Consider the following 22116-nt stretch of genomic DNA (forward strand, 5'->3'; position numbering starts at 1 on the left):
TCGGGATTTATATTGTTGGAAAAGAGATCAGTTTTCATTCAGACAACTCGGATGACATCTAGAGATAAAACTAGTACTTTTTACAAAGGTATCTCATTTGACGATGTTCAAAAAAGTTTTTCACATAATTTCTCACCTTTGCAAAAAATAAATAATATTGGTTAATATTCTGACGTTTTATTTCACGTTCCTTGTCGAACTTGTAGATGATTGCGTTGTCTCTTCTTATTCATTGCTGGGTAGCCGTCAACTCACTTTCAGCGCTGCAATATGATTTCATTTGATTTTAATTATTAGAGGCTACAGATATTTCCGATAATATACCCTTTATTCCAATGAAAGAGAGTGACAACAAACATTCCAAGAACACTCGTTTTCGATTGGAAAGATGCAAGATGGTTAAGATTGAGCCAGACAGATTTTCTTGCAGCTATTTTAAATATAAATAGGCAGATGGAAATGCTGTGCTAATTCTTCGGAAGACTTCTCCTGATCCGTGTCAACAGCCTCTGGAGAACTTCGCAGCGGAGCTTTGCGTTTGGATGTTATCGTGAGATGACCAAGCCACAGTAATTGACTGTTATTCAAAGCAAAATTGAAACTACAATACCTTTATCCGCCGATATCCGCATGCTTCCCTGGCCATTGAGAGAAAACCCAAAACTTGTCTGGATAACAGGTGCATATTTATAAAAAAATGCTCCCCTAGAAGTCATTCGTCCGAGCTGAAGCGTGAAGGCTGGAGAATGGCTTGAGTTGACAAGAGCAAATTTACTTTGCCGATACCTTTTCTTTCCTTTATAGCAACACACAATTATCAGAACATTAGCCCTTCGAGTGCCAACCGATTTTCTAGGTACTAAAGTGCCGAGTTATTTTAGCTGATTTTGCAGTAGGTTAGGGAAAAAAATTAGGTCTAAAAAAGTAAAGGTATATGTTCAAAAACTTTAGGAAACCTTTATTACATGTGGTTTCACCTTTTTATTATATTATTTGACGAATTTTTGGTAATTTGAGTTGATTTTTATAATTTGAAGAAAATAGTTAATGTTAAAATAAAATGAATATTGACAATTGTAGGATGAGTTAATTATCAGCATCTTAGAGTGACATTGCATGAGGAGCGCGATAGTGCACCTGGCACTTTTCGCGAGAGATAGGAGGAGCGGGATAGTGCTCCCCGGCACTCTAAGGGTTAATATTCCTCGCTGATTTGACCCTGCAAAAGTCCTCCATCAAAATTGAAGGCGTGAGAAGTCAAGGCATACAAGTTATTTTTTTTCTCGACAGAGTTAGGTAAAGTAAATTGTTAGAAGAAATACAAAAAATTGGTTGCCAAGGGATACGAGTGAGTCTCTGTTCTGTGCTGACATCGAGTGGAAAATCAAATGCACTACTAAATATCTAGTCGATCTCGTTTGTTTTATGCACCTAATTTCTGTGCCCAACTCTGTATAGAAAAAAGAAATAACTTGTACCCATTGGCTTCCAACCCACTCAATAAGAGATTAAATAATTACGAAATTTAATGTTCACTTCTTTTATGGTGTAGAAAATGGTCCTACCATGAAAACCATGTCATTATATTGATGGCGGCGTGCTACTTCTTTGAATGAATGATCTTTTTCTGATCCGTCTTCGCAACCTCTGGGGAATATCATCTCTGCGGGGCTTTACATTAGACTGGTACCGTGAGATAACCACTCAATGGAATCAAAAAGTAAATTACTGAGATTAAGTACTTCATTCCAACTTTTTTTATTAACTCCAACACCCGCATCCTCCAATATTGTGCTTTGATTCTTGTGAGTTCGATCACATTCATAACATATCATACCTTTTTTCCGTCGGCATGGTCACGGGTATTCGTAAGTATTTATTGGATGGTGGATGTTTAATCAGAAGCTCAGGTCAAGAGGCATATAAATAGCAATTAATAATCGGAAAACATTGCATTGTACTATTTCAGTCAATGAACATCATTATCCCTTTCTTTCCTCCAGTTCTTGCTGTCACTGAATTTCGGTCGCTGTGGGAGGTTCTGTTGAGCAATACGTTGCAATCAAATTAGGTTGCAACAGGTCGTTGTGATGTTTATTGAGTAAATGTTGTATGTTTTATCCTAAATCGAAGGATCAGAATCGAATCGAATCGCACCGGAAAAACATTAGTTTCGTTCAATAAGATGTAAATTTCGTTTGCAATTTGCTGATATTTTATTTATAGACATATTTAGTTTTTACAGAAGGGACAGCCTGCAATCACTCTACCTGCCCTCAGTGTCATGCTCCCTTTATCATGATTTGTCGCGTTGCAGGCGCATTCATAACCTGTCCCGGTAAACCATGTACACACCAACCAGGCAGTTGACAACGCATTAATTTTGATGCTTGTCGGTGTTGTGTGAGTATTGTGTTGTTTTTGCAGAAGTTTAATAACGAAGCATTAAGAACACGAATCGAAACATTTTTCATACAATTTCATACAGCTGTTAATTTAAAGGTAAATACATTTTTAATTGCAATAATTTTATCTTCCTTATTATTTCTTGCTATTTGTTCTCTTTATAATTGTCTCAAGTAACTGATTTTATCATTTCATATTTTTTCATTTCACATTTTAACATTTCATAATTAATTCTATTTTTAATATTTCAAACAAATATGCAATAAAAATGAAAATATTGAAACTAGAAGAAGGAAAGGCATAGGAAAGACTTATAGAAGAGTAACTTGATGAGGATCTAATGTTGTCGGAACTGTGGGATAATAATTCCAAATGAGTGTAATTAGTGAATTATTGATTGCCCCGGGCCTGGAATTAAATTTATGGACTAGTTGGGTAAAGAATTGATAAACTGTGGGGAGTTAATTGGCGGAAAGGTCATCGGAAATTCGGAGTAACTTTGAGAGGTTCAGTATCATACGGTGGGATTTGTTTAGGAATATTTATAGCTTTTTTCGAATAAGTTTACTGTGGGAAAAAATCTCGTAGCCATAGAGGAGTGTTGGTCTGACTAGGCAGGGGTATAAGTTAACTCGGGGACTGTGGTAAAGTGTAGAGGTCGGGGAGGAGAGTGAAGAAATCACTTGCTTTACTGTAACTTATTTGGAGTTGCAACATATAAATGGTTCAGGAACGTTAATGTATTGTCTAAATATACGCCGAGGAATTTATGAGAGATTGCGCTTGGTATTAGTTGTTTGTTGATGAGTGGAGCAAATCTTCGTCTGCAAGAAAAGTGTATGTGTGTTCTTTTAGAATGCTCTGAATATTTCTCTGTATTTATCACTAAATATTGTCCTGTTGCATGGGACATTGAACTATGGTTTTGTTCCTAAAATATGATTCGAAGGCGGACAGTATGAAATGTAACTGTATCGAAAAACCGATCGGAGAGTCAGAGAAAGGGGTGCGCCTTGGCTAACGATTTCCTCGGCAGTCGTAATGATGTGAAATCTTTCTGTAGGGGCCGCACTCTCCTTAACCCCTACGTGACTGCCCCTGGGATCATCAAGAGTCATAATTCAGCGATGATAGAAACGCATAGAGACGATAGGGCTTGCTTTTCTTATGGAATTCCCCTGATAAAATCACATCATTTTATTCCACGCTCTTTGGCTATTGTCACTTATTTTTGGAAAGTGCCTTTCAACATTTGCGCATGACTGGCTCCCGTTTCTTCCACGGCGCTCTCACTCTGAACTATCTGTCTGGCTGTCACCATCCTCTCCTCTGCTCACTGATACCGGGACTCGGGAAGTTAAGATGGTCGCAACACTACGCGCCCGGTCGCCGCCGAAGAAGCCGCCGAGCAGACACTACTGCTGGGCCAGTGGCGCCGACTCCATGGAGCCTGAGGGGGCCCGAGCCCCCTCAAAAATTCGTTATAGGCATGAAAAAAAATGTGTCAGGCTTTTAGATTTTCCCCGGAGTGTCCAGATATCGAGATTCGAGTTATCAGGATTCTAATGTTGATCATATGACTGTTATAAAATACTTAAAAAGCTTAAAACTCACTATTTACAAAATTTCCCGGGGCAAGATCCCGGGTTGGGCCCGCCCCCCAATATTTTTTGCGCGTCGGCACCCCTATGCTGGGAACGGAGCTGAGGTTTCAGGAGCCGTATTTTTGAAGAATTATTCTAGCATGTAAATGTATATTTTTATATTTTCTGAATACATACAAAGGTAAGCGCACAAAAGTATTTCATGTCCATTTACAGTTCGCTGGAAACACGACGCATCAACATAATAGCGCGATCTTTGGACTCGGCCTAGGCTGTCATGTTTGTCCCACCGCTTCGTAAATTTTCGTATCCTCCGATTACCTCCGTTCCCATGCCTAAAATACGCCCGACCTCCGTCGGAAGTACCGGAAGCCTCTGGAGAAAGCGTTGCGATGGCGTTCAACTATTCAATCATCGGAGAACTATCTGTGGATCGCGGCATTAGCAAACACCCGTCGCGCTCCTCCGCAAAGACCTCGCCTTCGTCAGCGTATGCCGAAAGAAGTTTGCCTCACATTGAGGGATTCGTCTCATAAAACTCTCGGAGAATTTCCATTCACTATTTCATCGTAAACAAGAAATAACTACGTTATTTCTCGTGAGATTCGGCTACAAAATTTGGGTTGCGTCGCCTAACGTGGTAAAATTAAAAAAATATAGGCTAATGATGAAATTTGGAGTGAATAATGTTTAAAAAAAATTCTCTTGCTCTTACTTTTATGCAAAAAATACGATGGCAGCTAATCCCATTGCATAGATAAGAGCGTTGTCGCAGAACGAAAATGGGGACCGCTGTGAGATATCGAATAAATTTTGCTCACTCCACTCGTAGACATGCTCGTTTTAGCATTTAACGCTGCCGAAAGAAAAAGCACACATTACTTTGGGATCAGGTTATTATGCCAAAAAGAGTTATACACATCTTTTTCAGATTGGTAACTTACGTATGGTTCAGAAAATGCCCCTGAATCTGAATCCTGTTCTTGATATTTCTCGTTATTTTGGAACAACGTAAAAATTAAATGCATGGCTCAATACAGCCATTATTAACGCAAACGACTATATACACCGAGGCATTCCGAAAAAAAACGTTTTGTTTCGTATTGGACCACATCCGTGCAATAAAGTGATCTAAGCATGTGGAAATTGGATCCGTTAAATTTTGTTGCCGTAAGGGCAAGGCTTTTACTTCCTCAGGAAGGATCTCCTTAAAAGCATCTGGCAGAATGAACTATTGTGAACTAACCCCTTCCCCGAAACTAATTTCTGCCTACGTGCCTGGGTATCTCCATCAATGCATATTTCGACTAAGCACGAGCAGGAGATGCCTGGTAAAATAATAATAAGCAATCCATAAAGCATGCATTAACACGCGCAGTTGTTTTGTAACTTACACTCTCGGTATGTGTGCCAACTGCCTGAGAAAATTGAGAGAATTGGAAGCAAAAGGATTAATCGTGACTTTTTCATGGAATGCAAGGAATGTGAAACATGAGAATGCTCGTCAGAAGAGGATGCGAAATTAGTAAGAGCAGTGTTATCAACAGAAACATATCAGGAATCCTAATGGTTCGTCAATCTACAAAGAAAAAAATCAAAATTTCTTCAATGAAAAAATGCACAAGTGAATGGAAAAATCTAGCAAAAGGTTGCAGAATGACAGAATATTTATGTCGAGATAGCTTCAAATATATTCTCATCGTACCCAGGTCTTAAATATTGCAATTGAGTTTGCTTAGGGCGTTAAGAGTCGTGGCATCTTCAATAAAGAATCCTGACCTAGTCTAATACGGAGAGTGTTCTGCTGTTGTTGCTTGGGAGGCAAGGTCCGAGAGGCTAAGGATATTATCTCCGAGGATGATGCTCTGATACGAGGACGAAAAATGCAGCCGAATAGAAGATACTTAGTGGGAGATAGCTCAGGCTGCAGTGAGGCCGGAGGTTGGGGACATAGATTTCGGTCAGATAATCACGGACGGTTCTGAACTGGAGACAGAGGCCGACTGAGGTAGCGGAAATTCTATCTAGAAGCTATGGGGATGTGAGCCTGACCTAGATATAAAATGGGAAATGGGTTTAAGTGTTCAAATATGTTCCATAAGCGGAGATGAGTAAAGCAGACCCAATAAAACATGAAGAACACTTTAGAAATGATGTCTTACGTTGTCTTTACATCCACTGTGTGTGACACTCGATTAATTTTGAGTACATATTATCATTATGGAAAAAATCATCCCATCGAAAAAAAGACGAGATAAGTGTGAAATGGAGAACTATGAATATCGCTCCTGCTGTTTGCATTTGTTTAGAAAATTTCCGTCAGCCAAAATTTCCGCGGTTCTGCGGCCTGAAAAACTACCGTTGTGTACAAGCAGAGGGCCATTTATCAGTTATTCACTTGTGCCTGTTTGGTTTCCGACGAGAGCTATTCTTTCTTGTTAATGACATTTAGACGAAAATCATTCTTAGAGGAAATAAACCCACTTTCTGGCCCCACTCGGATTGACCCGTGACTGATACGTCACCACCGACACTTTCGGTGGCGCAGTCAGAAGAGAATTAGGAAGGGGAGGTGTCATTTAGATAGGGAGTAAGTATGGGGGTGGGGGTTATCTGGAGGAATGGAGGTTCTATCTCCAAATCATTGAGGAGAGTGTGCAATTATGCGCTTCCTCGCTCGCTGCGGCTCTGTTGTGCTGACATATCTTTCATTCGCTTGGCAGGTTTTGGATGGATCTCGAGTTAACATGGTATGGCGAATGATTTGCGAATTCATGCGATTATTTAGGAGAATATATTATTTCAATTTACTTAGCAAGGAAACCGGTTTCGCCATCAATATATCACCCACCAGTGTAAAATTCAACTTCCAGTATAACTTCTCGTGAATTTGTATTTTTCCTCGTTTCTCCCGAGGAGGGGAGATCATGAAGTAGTCTGGGGAGAATGACCCTTAATAGCTGGGAGACCGTCGGAATATCAACTGGCGCTTATAGCTAATATTTTATCCTCTCGCTCAAATTTTATGTTCCTAGAAAAATGGTTCATCTTTTATGATCTGAATTTAAAAACCACTACTTGTGTTAACATCCTTATCAATAGACTAAGTAAACTCAACATTTTAGGGCGTAATTCTATGGGCATTCGTTGTTTATAAATGGTGCTTTGAAAGTTAAACAGGGAATCAACATAATTCACATACACATTGGACTTTGCGAAGTGGAATGACATATAATATAATAGTGTCAGCGAAATTGTGGGAAGAAACTTGGAAACTTGATTGACCTCACTCAAATTAATTTCCAAAGCTCGATATTGAGCTTAAATGCCGTGGAGGACTAGCGAACTGAAATGTGGATGGAGCATGGAGAAAAGAGGCCGATATCTGGGACTCAACCAAAATTAAGATACTAAATCCAAAATTTTAGTTGAAATTTTAGATTACCACTGCCCATCTCGCGAAAAATGAAAGCCTCTTTTTCTCTAGTTTTATTTATTATGCCAATCGGTCTGTGACGATTTCGCCATCTTATTAAGTTAATGACTACCACAGGATATCAATTTCCCTCACTGATGACAGATATGGCGTCATCGAACTTAAGTAGAATGTGACTGTAATTATAAATTATAATTATATGAAAGAATTAACCAGGCTGAGAACCCGAGAAGAATTCATCATCACTCCAGCGTCTTTTTAAGTCATGCGTTATTTCTCTAAAACTGTCGCTATCCTCTTGATATGTTCATGGGATTTCAGGATATGAAGACTCTGGATAACATTCGTAAGCCTCTCAAATTTAAAATTGGCCCCAATATTTCCTAATATGAAATTTTCTATGCTTGAGGTTTTGGGAAACAAGAATCCACTCGACCTGAAAATTTACAGATGATGGCGTGATTTAAAAACGAGCGGTAAGCGCAAGAGGCTGCGCACAGAACCACAAATCATCCCATAGCAGCTTCATGAATGCTGCCAGTCCCGGCGCCTGGTTATCTGTAAAAAGAAACATCTACAGCGCTGCGATAATGGCACAGCGATCAATTTATTCTCAGTATATGCAGTAAAGTATTTGCACTCTCGAGTATTTGCATTTTGACTGGAAAGTTATGGTTGAGATAGATTATTTCATCACGAATATAAATTTCGATCAACGGCCCTCATTATAGATTATGTCCCGTGAAATATCTTGGATGAAATGGATCTTCTCCCGTCTGATACGCGAATGTCGTCTTCATTGAACCCATTTAAATGCGCGGTGGGTGAAAACGGATTCAGTGACCCAGTGGAGAATCCTCTTTTGTTAAAGCCGTTTCACACGGGGCACATACTCGCACAATCTGACGTGTGTGCGAAGGCGCAGTCAAAATTGCGTCGTGTAAAGCGGTGAAATGCTAGAACACATGCTAGAACGCGTGGACGTGAGATGGCAAAATGGCCCCTTTTCTAATTTCATTCATGCATTCGCGCAATTCCACGCCATTTTAGAAATCAATACAGTTCTAACCTGCGCAATTCCGTGCCCCGTGTTATGCTCGTGAGTGCGCAACGTAAAAAGACAAAATAGGATCGGTGGAGTGGTAGTGATCGCGCCCTCAACCGGCGGGGTCGAGTCATCGGCGAGTGAGGACACAACCCTCCGGAGCGGCCCGCCCGTCTCATAGGGCGGCCTCGTCATTCACGCCATCTCAAAGACGCCTTAAAAGCCCACATGTTCAGCTGCGACCCGAGCGAACAGAAAATGCCGTTCATGAGCGTGATGACGTAACTCTCCCCCGATGCATTTCCCCCACCCCCGCACCACCTGTCGCTCTCCCCTCCCCCCGCCCCATCTAATCCCCAAACAACCCTCCCACTCTTCTATCGCCGCCGACAAACAAACACTAATGTTGCCGAGTTTATCACTTCTGATCGGTTGAACCGCACTCACCTTTCTTCTCAAAACAATTAATTTGCCGTGTTTTCGTCTGGGCTGAGAGCGTGTGAATCGGTTGGTCGATTTCCTCTTGTGCGTTGGTTACGCTCTAAGAAGGAAGTCGCGATTCAATCAACGGACCAGCGTTTGTGGGGGAGCTCGTGCTCTGAAGATGCGGTTCTTGAAGTTGAAAACGTATTGCTACTGAAGGTAAACTGATCGAAACACAGCTTTGAGAAAAAGCTCTATGCGTTTATTGAACCGTGGCAGCGCGTTCGTGATTAACTAAGATTACATCCGAAACACTTACATGCCTCTCAAGAGCTACTCTTTCAGAATATTCTTCGCTTACAACTTCGTGATAGCCTAAACAGTTATTTGGGAAGAAGTCATATGCTACTGCTATAGATAGAGATCGGGAGTCGCTGTATGGTACACATACTCTCCTGTCTCTATCATTTCTTTTCTTCGAAATCCAATTTTTAAGGAAATATCATTCGTGCATGCCACAAATTGAATTACGGTTGATACAAGAGATTTTACGATTCCGGGATATATTTTCATTGATTTTCCTGTTCGTTACGGTTAACTTTAATGCATTTCATTCTATTAATAATTGAAAACACTTGAATGGCTTTTGATGAGGGTTTTGTTGACGGAGATCGGAAATTTAGATCGTGAACGAACAATCTTTTGATAATGTTTCCGAGGGATGAAGGGTAAATCTAACAATAAATAAATATAATTCACCCTCACGCGCATCGATCTATGGCCCATTTCCTGGCGATTATGGATGAAAAGTGGGATAATTAATGAGTAATGTCGCTTTTTATCTTGTAATGCCTTTGGACGCTCCGGAAGCGGCTCAAGTTCTCCCAGCCGGGAAAAAGCTAGTGGGTTCTTCATCCTCTTCTGTTCAAATAGGCATGAAGCCGTGAGTGAGAATTACCCTAAAAGAGTTAAATGAGTTGACATTTGGGTTCAATGAATTTGAGAATTGGCTCGGAGCACATAAAAATGTTATATCGCCGTGAGGCCAACTGTGGATGTTGGAGAAGTCGACACAAATGAGAGAGCGTAATTGATTGTGTTGCATTTAAGTCCATAAAAGTTCATTTCAGTGGAAAAGGGAGGAAACGATTCAGATGAGGTAGTGGAGGCTCGACAAAGTAAGACCATGGAGAGTTGTGGAAAAAAATATGTTCTCAAGTTAGATAATATTCTATGGTATATTTTGTCTCGAGACAGGAGTGGGAAGGAGAGGCCGAAGGAAATTGTATCCTATACACCTCTTTCCCCATATCCGTCACTCTATCCGTAGATTTGTATGACTGAGTTATTTAGAAAATTAAAATTACGAAAGCGATGGAAAAGTATAAAAACCTTTGATGATAAATTTCTATGCTCTATAGTCGATATAAATTACTTGTCAGTGAAACTCACTCGAGCTAATTATTACACGGCGGGAATGAATAAAGTCAAATTGCTTATCTCAATTTCATCGTCGATCAGATTATTTAAGCTAAGTGGATTTGGAAACAAGGGAAATAAAGCCATGGGAGCTTTGTTCCAAAACGAGTGCGCTAAGATATTTTAAGCGCAAATGAATCTCTCATTAGAGTATGGAGCTGTGAACTGATATGAAACTGAAAATAAGTTATTAAACACTTGTCGGTGATTTGAATAGATCAAATTGAACAGGTTTGTAATAAAAGGATAATTTTCAGAAGCCTAAATTCAGATCTTCGCTAAGAAATGCGCTTCAATCGAGGTTTCGAAACGCCCCTGATTTGATTCTCAACCCAGGAATCGATCGATTCGGCTTTCACGTAGTGAAAATTCATGCTGAATGAAGATGTACAATCATTGTAAAAGTTTCGCAGATTTGAAGTTGGTATGACGCGTTTCTACGCCAAGGCGTCATTTTCTAGTGTCTTAGCGTCGAAACGCGTCGTACCTAATAAAAATCTGTGAAATTTTTTAAAAAGGTTGTATGTATTCATTGAACAATTGTGTTTTTAGCCCCGCGCCAGTAAAACATCTTAATTGAAGATAAAAATTAGTGGATTTGTATGTGTGTTTCAAATCTTCTAGTTGGCTAGGACCGCTTTCTATCATTTAAAAACTCCATGTTATATATACGCCTAGGCGATGAATTATTTTCATGAAATTTGCCATGAAAAATCATTTGACTCACAGTTAGCCGGGATCCCGGCCAATTTCACCCTTGGTGTATATTTGTTTGCACCCGTGAGCGTGACTGCGAACAAAATTACTCGTTTGATGCAGTGCTTTGGAAAACGTCCATGTAATAATACTCGACTCTCTCAATCCTTTTCTGTAAAAGTTTATTTCGGACTAAAACATGAATTAGTGGCACTGCCTTTCCGGATGGTGTTTTCTTCTTCATGACAATAGTTTCCTCGGCAACCATTTGAAGCTCTTTCACAAGTTGTAAGCCAAATGTAATAGTGCTATAGATGTATACTTGCTCCTCGTCTAAAAATTCCCTAACGCGTAGACAAAGAGGCAAACCTTTTTTACGGGGTGAAATTTTGTGCGATGAAATTTAAAACGCACTGTTTTTAACGTCAGACATTTCAGCATCGAAAATCAAGGGCCTCAATTTATTTTGAAGATATATTTTATCCGTTGGGGTGAGTTTTATCCTGCTGAGTCGATCATGCTTCGGCTGACTTCGGAGACTCCTTTTGAAGAGCGGATTTTTTTTCTCGGCGTGGGCGGTCGAAGACTGGCGGCGGCGGAGCAAAACCGCACGCCACCAACGTATCCCGGCGTGCACCGCTCTCTCCCTCTCTCTCTCACGCATCTCTTCCCGCATTCTTCCTCGGCGTTCTTTTTTCAACGGCGCAGAAATGGAGCTGCTCTTCACCGATCTCCCTCACCCCTCGATCCCTACATGCGAGATCGCCAGCAGCGCGGAGATACCCTTCCTTCTCGCCGTTCCCTCCCTTCCTTGGCGCGAAGTTGGGAGTTTTGGGAGGATGGGTAAACTGGAGGGGGGGGGGGCGGGGTTCCCGGCCGCTGATTCGGAATATTGGGGGTGGGTTTGGCGCGTCGTAAATCGCCGTCCGCCATGTTTGCTCCGCTCTCGCGGGTCTGTCGATTGAAACAGAGCAAACTGGTGAAGGCGGATGGCAAGGGAGGAGGGGGAGTGGGAAGAGGGGAGGGGGTGGCAAAGAGGTTGGGTGAGGAAGTTCTCGCGAATTTCCTGGATTGCTTGTGCATTGTAGAGGGGGGAGGATTCGATTATAGCAACAATAATCAGAGATTAAACATGAGTGGGTTGGAAGCCAAGGGGTACAAGTGATTTTTTTCTCAACAGAGTCAGGTAAAGTTAATTGTTAGAATGAATTCATAAAAACCTGGTTGCCAAGGGAAACGAGTGAATATCTGTTCAGTGCTGTCATCCAGAGGAAAATCAAATGCACTACTAAATACCTAGTCGATCTCGTTTGTTTTCTGTACCTAATTTTCTTTACTTAACTCTGTATAGAAGAGAGAAATCACTTGTACCCCTAGGCTTCCAATCCACTCACATGGTAAATGAAGCGAACTTCCTACTCTCCACACAGCTTTATACGAAGTGGAGAACGATTTTCCCACAAAATTTAGACTCAGGCTAGCTGATGCTAGCAGGAATCAAAATTACTGATGTTGTTTATGTCGAAAACGCAACATTTTTAAACTACAGAAACTTTCAGCCAAATACTCCGATTCGTCGCGAGTTTGCCCTGTGTGCCGGATGCTCTGGGCAACTCATGTCTTCGAATGCTTTGCCTGTCGGATATCGCGATGTATCCAAGCATGGGCGGATCTAAGGGGGGGGGGGGGACACGGGTTCACGTGCCTCCTCCCAGACCCTTAAAAATATGCAAGATTTTTATTACGGTCCCATTATCATTGCGTTCGTTTGGTATTACGAGGTATCCTTGTGGCCCTCCCAGAACTAAATCCTTGATACGGCCTTACTTGTGCCCCCCCCCCCCCTCAAAAAGAAATCCTGGATCCGCCCATATATCCAAGGCAAATTCACGGCCAATCGGAGCTCTTGGCTCAAAATTTCTGCAGTTTAAAAATTGTGCTTTTTCGACCTAAATATCATCAGAAATTTTGGGCCCTACTGGCATCAACTGTCATCTACGGAAAATCGTAGGATTTCCTTCCCTTCTGTAGAAACATTAAATCATGGTCTCGCTAATAGTGGTTCACGTTGCTTCAATGACGGCGTTGGGATTTCCCTATCATTTCTCTTCCATTCCTATGCTTTCCCTGAAGGCATCGCCGGTCTTTCATCTCGGCGTCGCTTCCCATCCTTTTTTCCTTCCCCTGTCCTTTCCCGGAGGTGTGCGGGTGAAAAGTCTCGGACTTACAGACTCGACCCTCAGGTAGTAGCCCCGCGAGCCCTACCCTGGGTACACGTTCCCGTTGGCATCAACTATCCAGGGTTAAAATTTCGAGACACGATTTTTCTCCACCATGTTTAAGCCCCGATGGATTGCAGTGAATTAGCGTCATTTTCAAGGTGGAGCCGATTTCCTTGATTTGTTGACTCCACTTTCGTTGTAAATGTCGTGGAAATTGGTCGGAGTATATGTAAGGCTGTGTGGAAATTAAAAACTTTTAGTGATGAGGGCTATTTCGCCGCGTCAATGCTAGTGAGTGAGGGAGAGTGTACCCAACGTTTCCAGACCAATCGTGGTCGATTTTTCGATGAAATCTTGGAAAATTGGGGCGGCGATCAGCATCGGTGTGGAAACGTTGGGGCCACCCAAACATTGACGATTACCCGCGAAAGTTTGAATGAAGAAATACAAAGAGTGTTCCATTTACCATGATTAACACGCGGAATTATCGAGAGCCATCCATTAATTCAATTATGAGAGAGTTTTCCCGTTTGCAGTTTCTTTCATCCTCAACTCTCTCTCGCTCATCGGAAGAATCTCTACCGGTGATATCACCAAGGATTGTATGGGGAGCGGACCGCTGTTATATCTCGGAGAAATATCCATTGTCAAGCCGTAGATGGAGTCCTTTTTCCCAAGAAGCGATGGATTCGGTTTCCCTTAAGCAGCCGCGTCACCCTTTGATAAGAGTGCGGCCATACCTTTCCTATATTGGAGGATTCATCTTCCTCCATCCAATACCATCCTCGGCGGAATCGGTAAAGATCAATTGAGATTAAGACGGATGTTAACGAGATGTAATACTCTTGCGGGGTGATCTAGTCCCTAATTCCATTTGCCTTTGACGTTATATCACTCTATTAAATAATTTTAAAGTATTGTTCCAAACCAGCGACAGATAACATTTTATTTTAGTATTGTAATATGACTCTTCTGTAGCTTTTAACCGCAAAAAGCGTCATATAATTTTTTAAAATATGATAATACGTCCATGAGGTTGAGAACTTTCTTTTGCCGAGAGTCTACCCGAATGACGTCATTGATTTGTATCGAGATTTAGACGCAGATATAAAAGAGGACGATTAAAATTATGTATGTGTGTACTTCCTTGAATGTAAATAATGATTAAATAACTCGAAAAAGTTTAAGCTTGCTGGTGCGAGAGAGTGAGACACACTTGTAGTTCCTTTTTCGCTAACCTCCACATCTGATCTCCTTGAATAAAGATCAGAGAGATCGTCAATGCTCGAATTGACTTAATCTTTGATTTATTCTCAATAATGGTCTCCAATTCTATCGAGCGATTTGTCAAAAAACTGCCATCAGGCACCAGAGGGCGGAACAACGCTTTCACAAGAATTAGGATGGCAGCTGCAAGGGACTCGGAGGCTAGGCGCTAGGAATTCCTACGCAGCTTAAGAGATTAAGGACAGTGAATCATTCAGAGTGACATACGAAACATCACATTAAAATCTCACTATATTTCCATGTCCGACAGAAAGGAAAAAATAAGAGACGTACTTAGTAACTCATATTTTGTTATAGTAAGTTATTTCAGGCGTGACTTTATGGTATCTACTAAACATAATGAAAAGTAAATAAAACTTTGTAATTCCACGTAAGTCTTTAATGTACGACCTGATGATCACCAGACGGTGACGTACCACGTCGAAATCTACGTCGTACAATAAATATTCATGCGGAATTACAAAGTTGTCTTTACTTTTCATTTTATTCCATAGAGCTACCTCGCTGTGATCACGCTCATTTAATTTCCGTTCTGAAGTTGATATTATTTTGAACCAGGTCGCGCGTTGTGTTAGCATCATTAACGGCAAACCAATTTACATATGCGGAAGAGCATTTTACTTTCATCAAGCTACATATATTAATACTAATTTCAGAATTCAATTCCTCATTAAATATTCTTCAATTACGGATGAATAACTGAATCAAGAGTCAAAAAGCATACTATTTCTTTGGCATAGGAATTGTAATGGAATTACCAGCTTCATATATATAGATAATCAAAGATGACATTCACCACGAAAAATATAATTTGGTTCATTAGGGATTCGAAACCATATCTCTCGATTGCCGTACAGGTATTCTATTATTTACGCAATTTTTCTAGGTGAATCTCAGCTTTCATGGCGAATTCCGTCCACGTTAGGTACTTATACATGACTTTGCGCCCATTTGCGTGGCTTTGATATTGATACTTGTTTCATGCAGTGCCTTACAAGTAAATAATTTCGTGTTTTATGTCGACCCTGTACTGAATGGTTCACAAATATCGTCAATTTTGAAAAATGTTCCTTTTGTCTTTTGTAACTATTCCACGGTTCAGTGCGTTACGCACTGATGTAAAGTATGCGTATATCTATTAATATATTCACTACTATGAGTTTTCAGATTAAATAGTAAAGATTATTATTGGGCGGTTTTTATTTCCATGATTTCAGCATATTTAATTATATTTTTGTTAAGAAATACCCTTATGCTCAAGTAGTAAAAATGAAGTGAGCACAATGATTTCATGATTGACTCGCGTGTTCAGTGACGCATCCACGAAATTTGGCACAATTAAGCCCATAAAGAAATGTAAACATGGAAGATAAAGGGAAATTAACTGCGTTGACCTGGTGCATGTTTTAGTAATGATGACTCATCTTTTTCTTTGTAAAATTAAGAATTATTCGAAGAAAAGGTTTGCATGAAATAATAAATATTTAATACTTAATTTTTTGTCTCATACTAAAAATTACTAATAGATCGGAAATTATTTATGAAAGGAAAAATCATTTTTTAACTGTCAAGGATTTCTTTGATAAATTTTAGGGGAAAGAAGAATCTTTTGAGTAATTAAGATAATATATTTGGTACACCTCTTTTTATGAAGAGGTTTACGTTGGAATCGTAATCATCGGAAAACATTCGCATATTTTAGATCTAGAGTTGGACTTGTCTGATCAGTAAAAAGCTTTAAATTATAAATTCCACACGAATTCTTCTTAAGCTGGAAATCGCTGCAGTAAGCACTCATAATTTTTAGCGGAGAGAAATTATTCTCGCACTTAATTTAGAGATGTCCGGGCATTTGGTTAAACGTTGAAAACTCTAATCTTTAATAGCTCTGATATTGAAAGCTCTGATCCATTACAAGGATCAGCGCTGATGCAGCACAGCTGCTTCTTGAGCAATGTCAATGGGACATTTTCGATCACCCACCGTGCAATACCGACCTAGTGCCGAGTGATTTCCATCTTTACGCTGAAATGAAGATGTGGCTAGGAGGGAAGTGTTTTCAAACGGGCAGTGAGGTTCAGGCCAAAGGCAAAAATCATTCGAAGTCATTGGCAGAAACATCGAATGTATAGTGAAGCTTGTTCACAGGCACGACCAATTCCTCAATCGCCGAGGCGATTTTGTCTAAAGAACACCACAAGTGTGCTAAGTATTCAGTAGGTAATGAAATAATTTTTAATCACTCACTTCGTCTTGTGTTCACGACCCATCGGAGGTTGAAATGAAACAGCCCTCGTATTTTTAACTGATAGATCCGTGTGTGTTTCACGAGGTACTTTTGCACTGAGCACACCATTCTAGGCAAATTTTATGACTTTCATAATATGACACTGCTGTTGTAACAGTCAGCAGTAACATAAAATTTGTTAGTTGGCAACCCCACCGAAGGTATTTTTTTAATTCCTCAGCAGTGCCTATATTCCGCTTTTGATTTATTGCTTGTAAGCCAATTCAACTTTGTGAATGTGGAATAAAAGTAATACTTGATCCTAAATAATGTTTAGGCTTCTGGAGTAAGTTGCGGCTGCTAATGCGGTTGAGAAAAAATTAGCTTACTCACAAGTACTTCGTCGTTACAATGGGCCATGATTTTCAAAATTAATGCTTGTTTGTTTACCGGAATTAAGAAGAAAGATGCCCAAAGCTTGCCGAAGTTTTGCGGATTAATAAAATTAGTTTAAAAAGTATTTGCGTGCGCAAAAATGAAGAATGAAAATAAATGATGAGGAGCGACCTCGAGATTACACATTATACCTTGAACTATCTCGTTCAATGTAAAGACAGGTAAGGTTTACATATCAAAATATCCATTTATATTTTTGGCTCAAAATTAGAGCGTCAAAGAACTGTTGGGAGTTGAACAATTAATTACTTCTTCTTCTTCCTTCCAGGGTTAGGCTACTAAGCCTGTTCCGGCTCCACATCACCATCTTTTCCTTGGTCTTCCTATACTTCTCCTGCCAAATGGTTGATATTCCATTGCTAGTTTTATAATTCTTTCATTTGGCATTCGAAGTAAATGTTTCTTCCATCTATGTTTGTAGTCTTGTAGTATGTCAGCGACTGCCTGGACATCCAGTTCATCTCTTATTTGAGTGTTCCTTATTTTATCCAACCTTGTGCAGCTTTTTACTGATCTTAAAAATTTCATTTCCGAGATTAATTACTTTTTACAGTGAAATTAGATTATTATCACTCTTCATCGCCGATAGTCCAAAGCATATGCTCAAAATCCGATAGAATGGAGCAGAGAGATTTGGGAGAGATACGCCTGCCGCCATGCATTCACCGATATCCTCGAAGGGTCATTGTTTAGTGACGGCCTTATTGTTTCTATAACTCTTTAAGTTACCTGGACCCCGTGTTACGTAATGCTACAATTTATTGAATCTTTTCTTTCATGAAAGCGATTGTTTTTTTTTGTTTTGAGGCCCTTTGCGTTTGCTCTTCTCGATATTCCATAGCAAAGGAAGCCCTTTAATGGTACATTGGTAAAGCAATACCTCCATTTGCGGTTTCCTCCCTCCCCTTATTCGGATAGAGCGTCGCGTTTGTAATCAATGCAAATTATCAAATACTCCGAGAGAATGGTATCAGGGAATTAATATTGGAGTTGAAGAAATCAGACAAACGAATGATAGAAGCATAGATCTATAAACAGCAAATACGAAACTGATGAATATCGTCTTTTTTCGGTGGAGAATTTTAAATTTTTTATATTTTGATAGTGATTCCTCTCTCGACGCAGAAATACCTAGTATTGTCTTAATGGTAAATGGACTAATCACTCTCTGATTATCCAAAGGAATTTCAACCCATGTTACCTTATCTCAAGTTGAATTACCTGCTGCTATATTTATTATTGTTGCTGCAAGATTTCGATACGCAGAGAATTGATGTCCACAAGTTATAAAAAAATTATACGTAAAACAAAATACGTACCTATTCTTATGGTGGATAAGCTGCGGAATAACCGTCACAAAATAGGAATTGAAAGAAACTTCCCGCTTAGCATAGAAATTATATTCGGTGGCACAAAATCCTATAACTTTGATACTCTGATGATATTGGAGGCCAATCTGTTCCTCTTACAAGTTCGCTGGAAACACGAAATGATGTAAGTACGCTACTTGATCCATCGGTTTCCGTGGAAAGACCGAAGTTAAACTATATCAGGCTTAGGACGGATGAGAACCGAGAAGTTGGGATCCATTTATGCCTTCAGACTGATACTCTGCTAAGGGCAGGCAGGTCAAACATTGGGTTAGCATAGTAAATCAAGAAAGGTCTACGTGTGTGAACACCTTTCGAAGCCTTCCCATTACATTCCGTCTGCTCCGCAGTAGATAAAGAGAATAATCCATGCTAATTTTTTAAAAGAGGAATAGGTTCCATTTCTCTTTCGAAACAGTTACTTCGAGGTCCCAATCGTGGTGGCTCGTGACACTTCAATGACGGTGTGAGGACTTACCAAACATATCCTAATCCTCGTGCCTATAACGGTGACACCCCGATTCTCTTAATTCTTATAAAAGTCTATCCCCTTCAGAGGATTCAGGGTATGAAATCCCATAGCTTGTTGACCTGGCCTTTGGAGTGTAGCTCCTCTTGGTCGAAAAACTTCCAATTTCACTGCATGCATAATTGGGTCCATGCTTCGAATATGATTGCTATACCATTCTAATATTTACCTTATGAAGCTTTTCAACTTCGAACGCAGTAGGACTCGATGGTTAATAGTTCATCGCAAGAGACTACGTTGATTTATCTACGCAAACGATTAATGTAGTGAAAGCCTGCTATTTTTAATTCCCTACATGAGATTGCTCATGAGCCAAAATTTAAGCATATACCTTCCAAATCGAGAGGTGATTAAAACATTTTCTATAAAATTCCGTATTACCATTTATGCTGCTTCTCCACTTTCGTCACCACGAACACTTATTTCCACTTGGAACTCATGATGATAACAGTAGCACGATAACGTTTTTGAGATGTTATAATTGTGGTTAACTTTGATTTGTTAATTAGGGTAAAACCCGGCCTAAGTATGCTTTACACCATTACATCTACCTACTACTAGTTTTACTGCACCACCGCAGCCTCCATATGACGCACCCGGAAGATGGCACTCACCGTGGTGAATCTGCTGGTGCTGCTGCTGGTGATCGGTGGTCATCTGGTGTCCGTAGGAGGGAGCGTAGGCGGGGGCGTACCCGGCCAGGGGCGGCGAGAGCGAATGCCCACCCCTGTCCACGTCCTCTTCGTCGTCTTCTTCCATTGGGGGCGGAGGGGTCAGTGGGGCAGTCTTCACCACCACCATGCCCCTCTGCTGCGCACCCTCCTCGTCCATCGGGTACGCTGGCGGCCAGCCCTGCATCCCCGCCGACGACGCTCCCTCTTCCCGCTGCCCCTGGTCCATCGCCTGTGATCCGCCGAAGGATGAGGGCGACATCGGCATCGAAGGCCCCGGCGTCGAAGACGAGTACTCCCCACCACCTCCACTGACAGCCGCCGCTGCCAGGCTGAACTGGGCTCCGCCGTGCAGCATGTACTGGTGGTGCAGGTGGATGTGGTCTTCCGGCGATCCGCCCATCGAGGAGGAATGGTGACCCTGCTGGTGGCCGTACGGGGAGACCTGGTGGTGCTGGTTGTGGTGCTGCAGGTGGTGCGGGAGGTGGTGGTGATGGTGGTGCTGGGCGTGATGCTGTTGGTGCCCGATATGGTGCCGGCCGTACTCTTGCATCTGGTCGTGGATGCTTCCCTGCGGCCCGCCTGGCCCCGAGGCCCCTCCCAGCAGGTCCAGAGGGGCCGGCGGAGCGCCCTGTGAGGCAGCCACGGAGGAAGGCGTGGGGCCGCCCCCGCTGCCTCCGCCGCCCGCGGTCAGCCCGGCCATCATGGCGGCCGCCGCGTTATCGAAGAAGGCGTACGGCTTGAGCGCCTGGCACTTGCGCCGGAAGCCTCTGGGTCGACGCCGGAACGATCCCTCCTCGAACATGAACTCGGACGCTGGGTCGATTGTCCAGTAGTGGCCTTTGCCTGGCCTACCGAGCCCCTTGGGCAGCTTGATGAAGCACTCGTTGAGGCTGAGGTTGTGTCGCACGGAGTTCTTCCAGCCCTGGTAAGCCCCCCTGAAGAACGGGAAGCGCTGTTGGAGGAACTGGTAGATCTCGCTGAGGGTCAACCTCTTCAGCGGAGAATTCTGGATGGCCATGACGATGAGGGCGATGTACGAGTACGGCGGCTTCTCCTGCCGACGACCCCCGCCGCCAGGCCCCGCCACTTTCTTCCCGCCCGGCGGCGCCCTCGCGCCTCCCGCCGTCGACTCTGGACCGGCGCCCCCTCCGCCGTCGTCCACCACTGAATCCCGGCCCGGCGTCGCCGTCCCCGCATGTTGGTCCCCGGGCAGAGGCACGCGGCGCTCATCGCCCTGAGGAGGCGCGGGAGGTTCCCTTCCGGCGGGGGCTGGAGTCTGCGGCGGCGGCGGCGAGGGCAGAGGCGGCCGTCGCAGTTGGGGCAGGAGCGCGGGGGAAGAGGAGGAATGGGGCTGCGGGGGGGCGAAGCGGAGGGCCGAGGTGGTCAGCGGAGGCGTCGGGGGCGTCCCCTCGGCGTGGTTGAGCGCGGCGTGCAGGTGGAAGAGCGCGGCGGCGTCGGTGGCGAGGCGCGGCGGCGGAGAGGGCGGCGGCAGGCGAGGCGGGGGCGGCGGGCAGGACGAGGCGTGATGCAGCACCCCTTGGTGCCTGAGGGAAGGCGAGGGCACCAGCCGCGATGAGGAGACGTGCTGCAGTTGCTGCTGTTGGTGTTGCTGGTGCTGCGAGGTGGCGGGCGGGTGGTAGTGGTGCAGCGCGAAGGCCGACTCCGCGTCGTCGCTCTTCATCTGTTCTGCCGGTGGGCGGCCGGGACAGGACGCGACCGCAAAGGAGGTAAACAGAGGGCGCTGCTTGAGGAAGAGAGGGAGGGAGATGGCGGCGGCGTCTGCGGCGCTTGTCCAAACAAATCGGAGGCCAGGGAGGAATAGACGAGGCGCACGGCGCGCGGCCCCGCTGCACGGAGCGGGGCGGTGGGGGAGCGAGGAGGGGCGAGACCAGAAGCCGCGCCCACCAACCCCGACCACGCCCCCTCACTCAAAAGCGATTGGTCGCTGGTGGGTCGTGGGGAGAGGGAGGGTGGGTTGGGTCTGGAGGAATTTAGGCGGCGTGGGCGTTGGATGCGAGGGCTGGGAGCGAAGAGTCTCCCGCAGAGGACCCCCTCGTGGGCCAGGCAATTGCCGGCGCGGCATCACGAGGCAACTCTGCTAGCACCCGCCACCCTTAATCCATCCAGCCTCAGGATATCTACCTTCACTTCGTTTACTTTTCTTAGACTGAGTTCCTATCATTTGTAACGTAATTCTAGTTCGGAGGAAATGATTTTTTAAAAAGCCTAGTGTCCCATCCCATTTTTCCTCTGGAACTTCGC

At 43.0% G+C, this 22116-nt stretch overlaps 1 protein-coding gene across 1 annotated transcript in view; it reads right to left on the reverse strand.

Moving 5' to 3' along the window:
• The window catches only part of LOC124157141 (forkhead box protein C2), a 54579-nt gene extending 32919 nt beyond the window's left edge, over positions 1–21660 (reverse strand). Inside the window, exon 1 of the mRNA XM_046531644.1 lies at positions 19795–21660. Coding sequence (XP_046387600.1) covers positions 19795–21535 — 1741 coding nt within the window. The 5' untranslated portion in view covers positions 21536–21660. The remainder of the gene's footprint in view (positions 1–19794) is intronic.
• Positions 21661–22116: the final 456 nt, after the last annotated feature.

The sequence above is a fragment of the Ischnura elegans genome, chromosome 1, assembly GCF_921293095.1.
Source record: "Ischnura elegans chromosome 1, ioIscEleg1.1, whole genome shotgun sequence".
NCBI classification, from domain to species: Eukaryota; Metazoa; Arthropoda; class Insecta; order Odonata; family Coenagrionidae; genus Ischnura; species Ischnura elegans.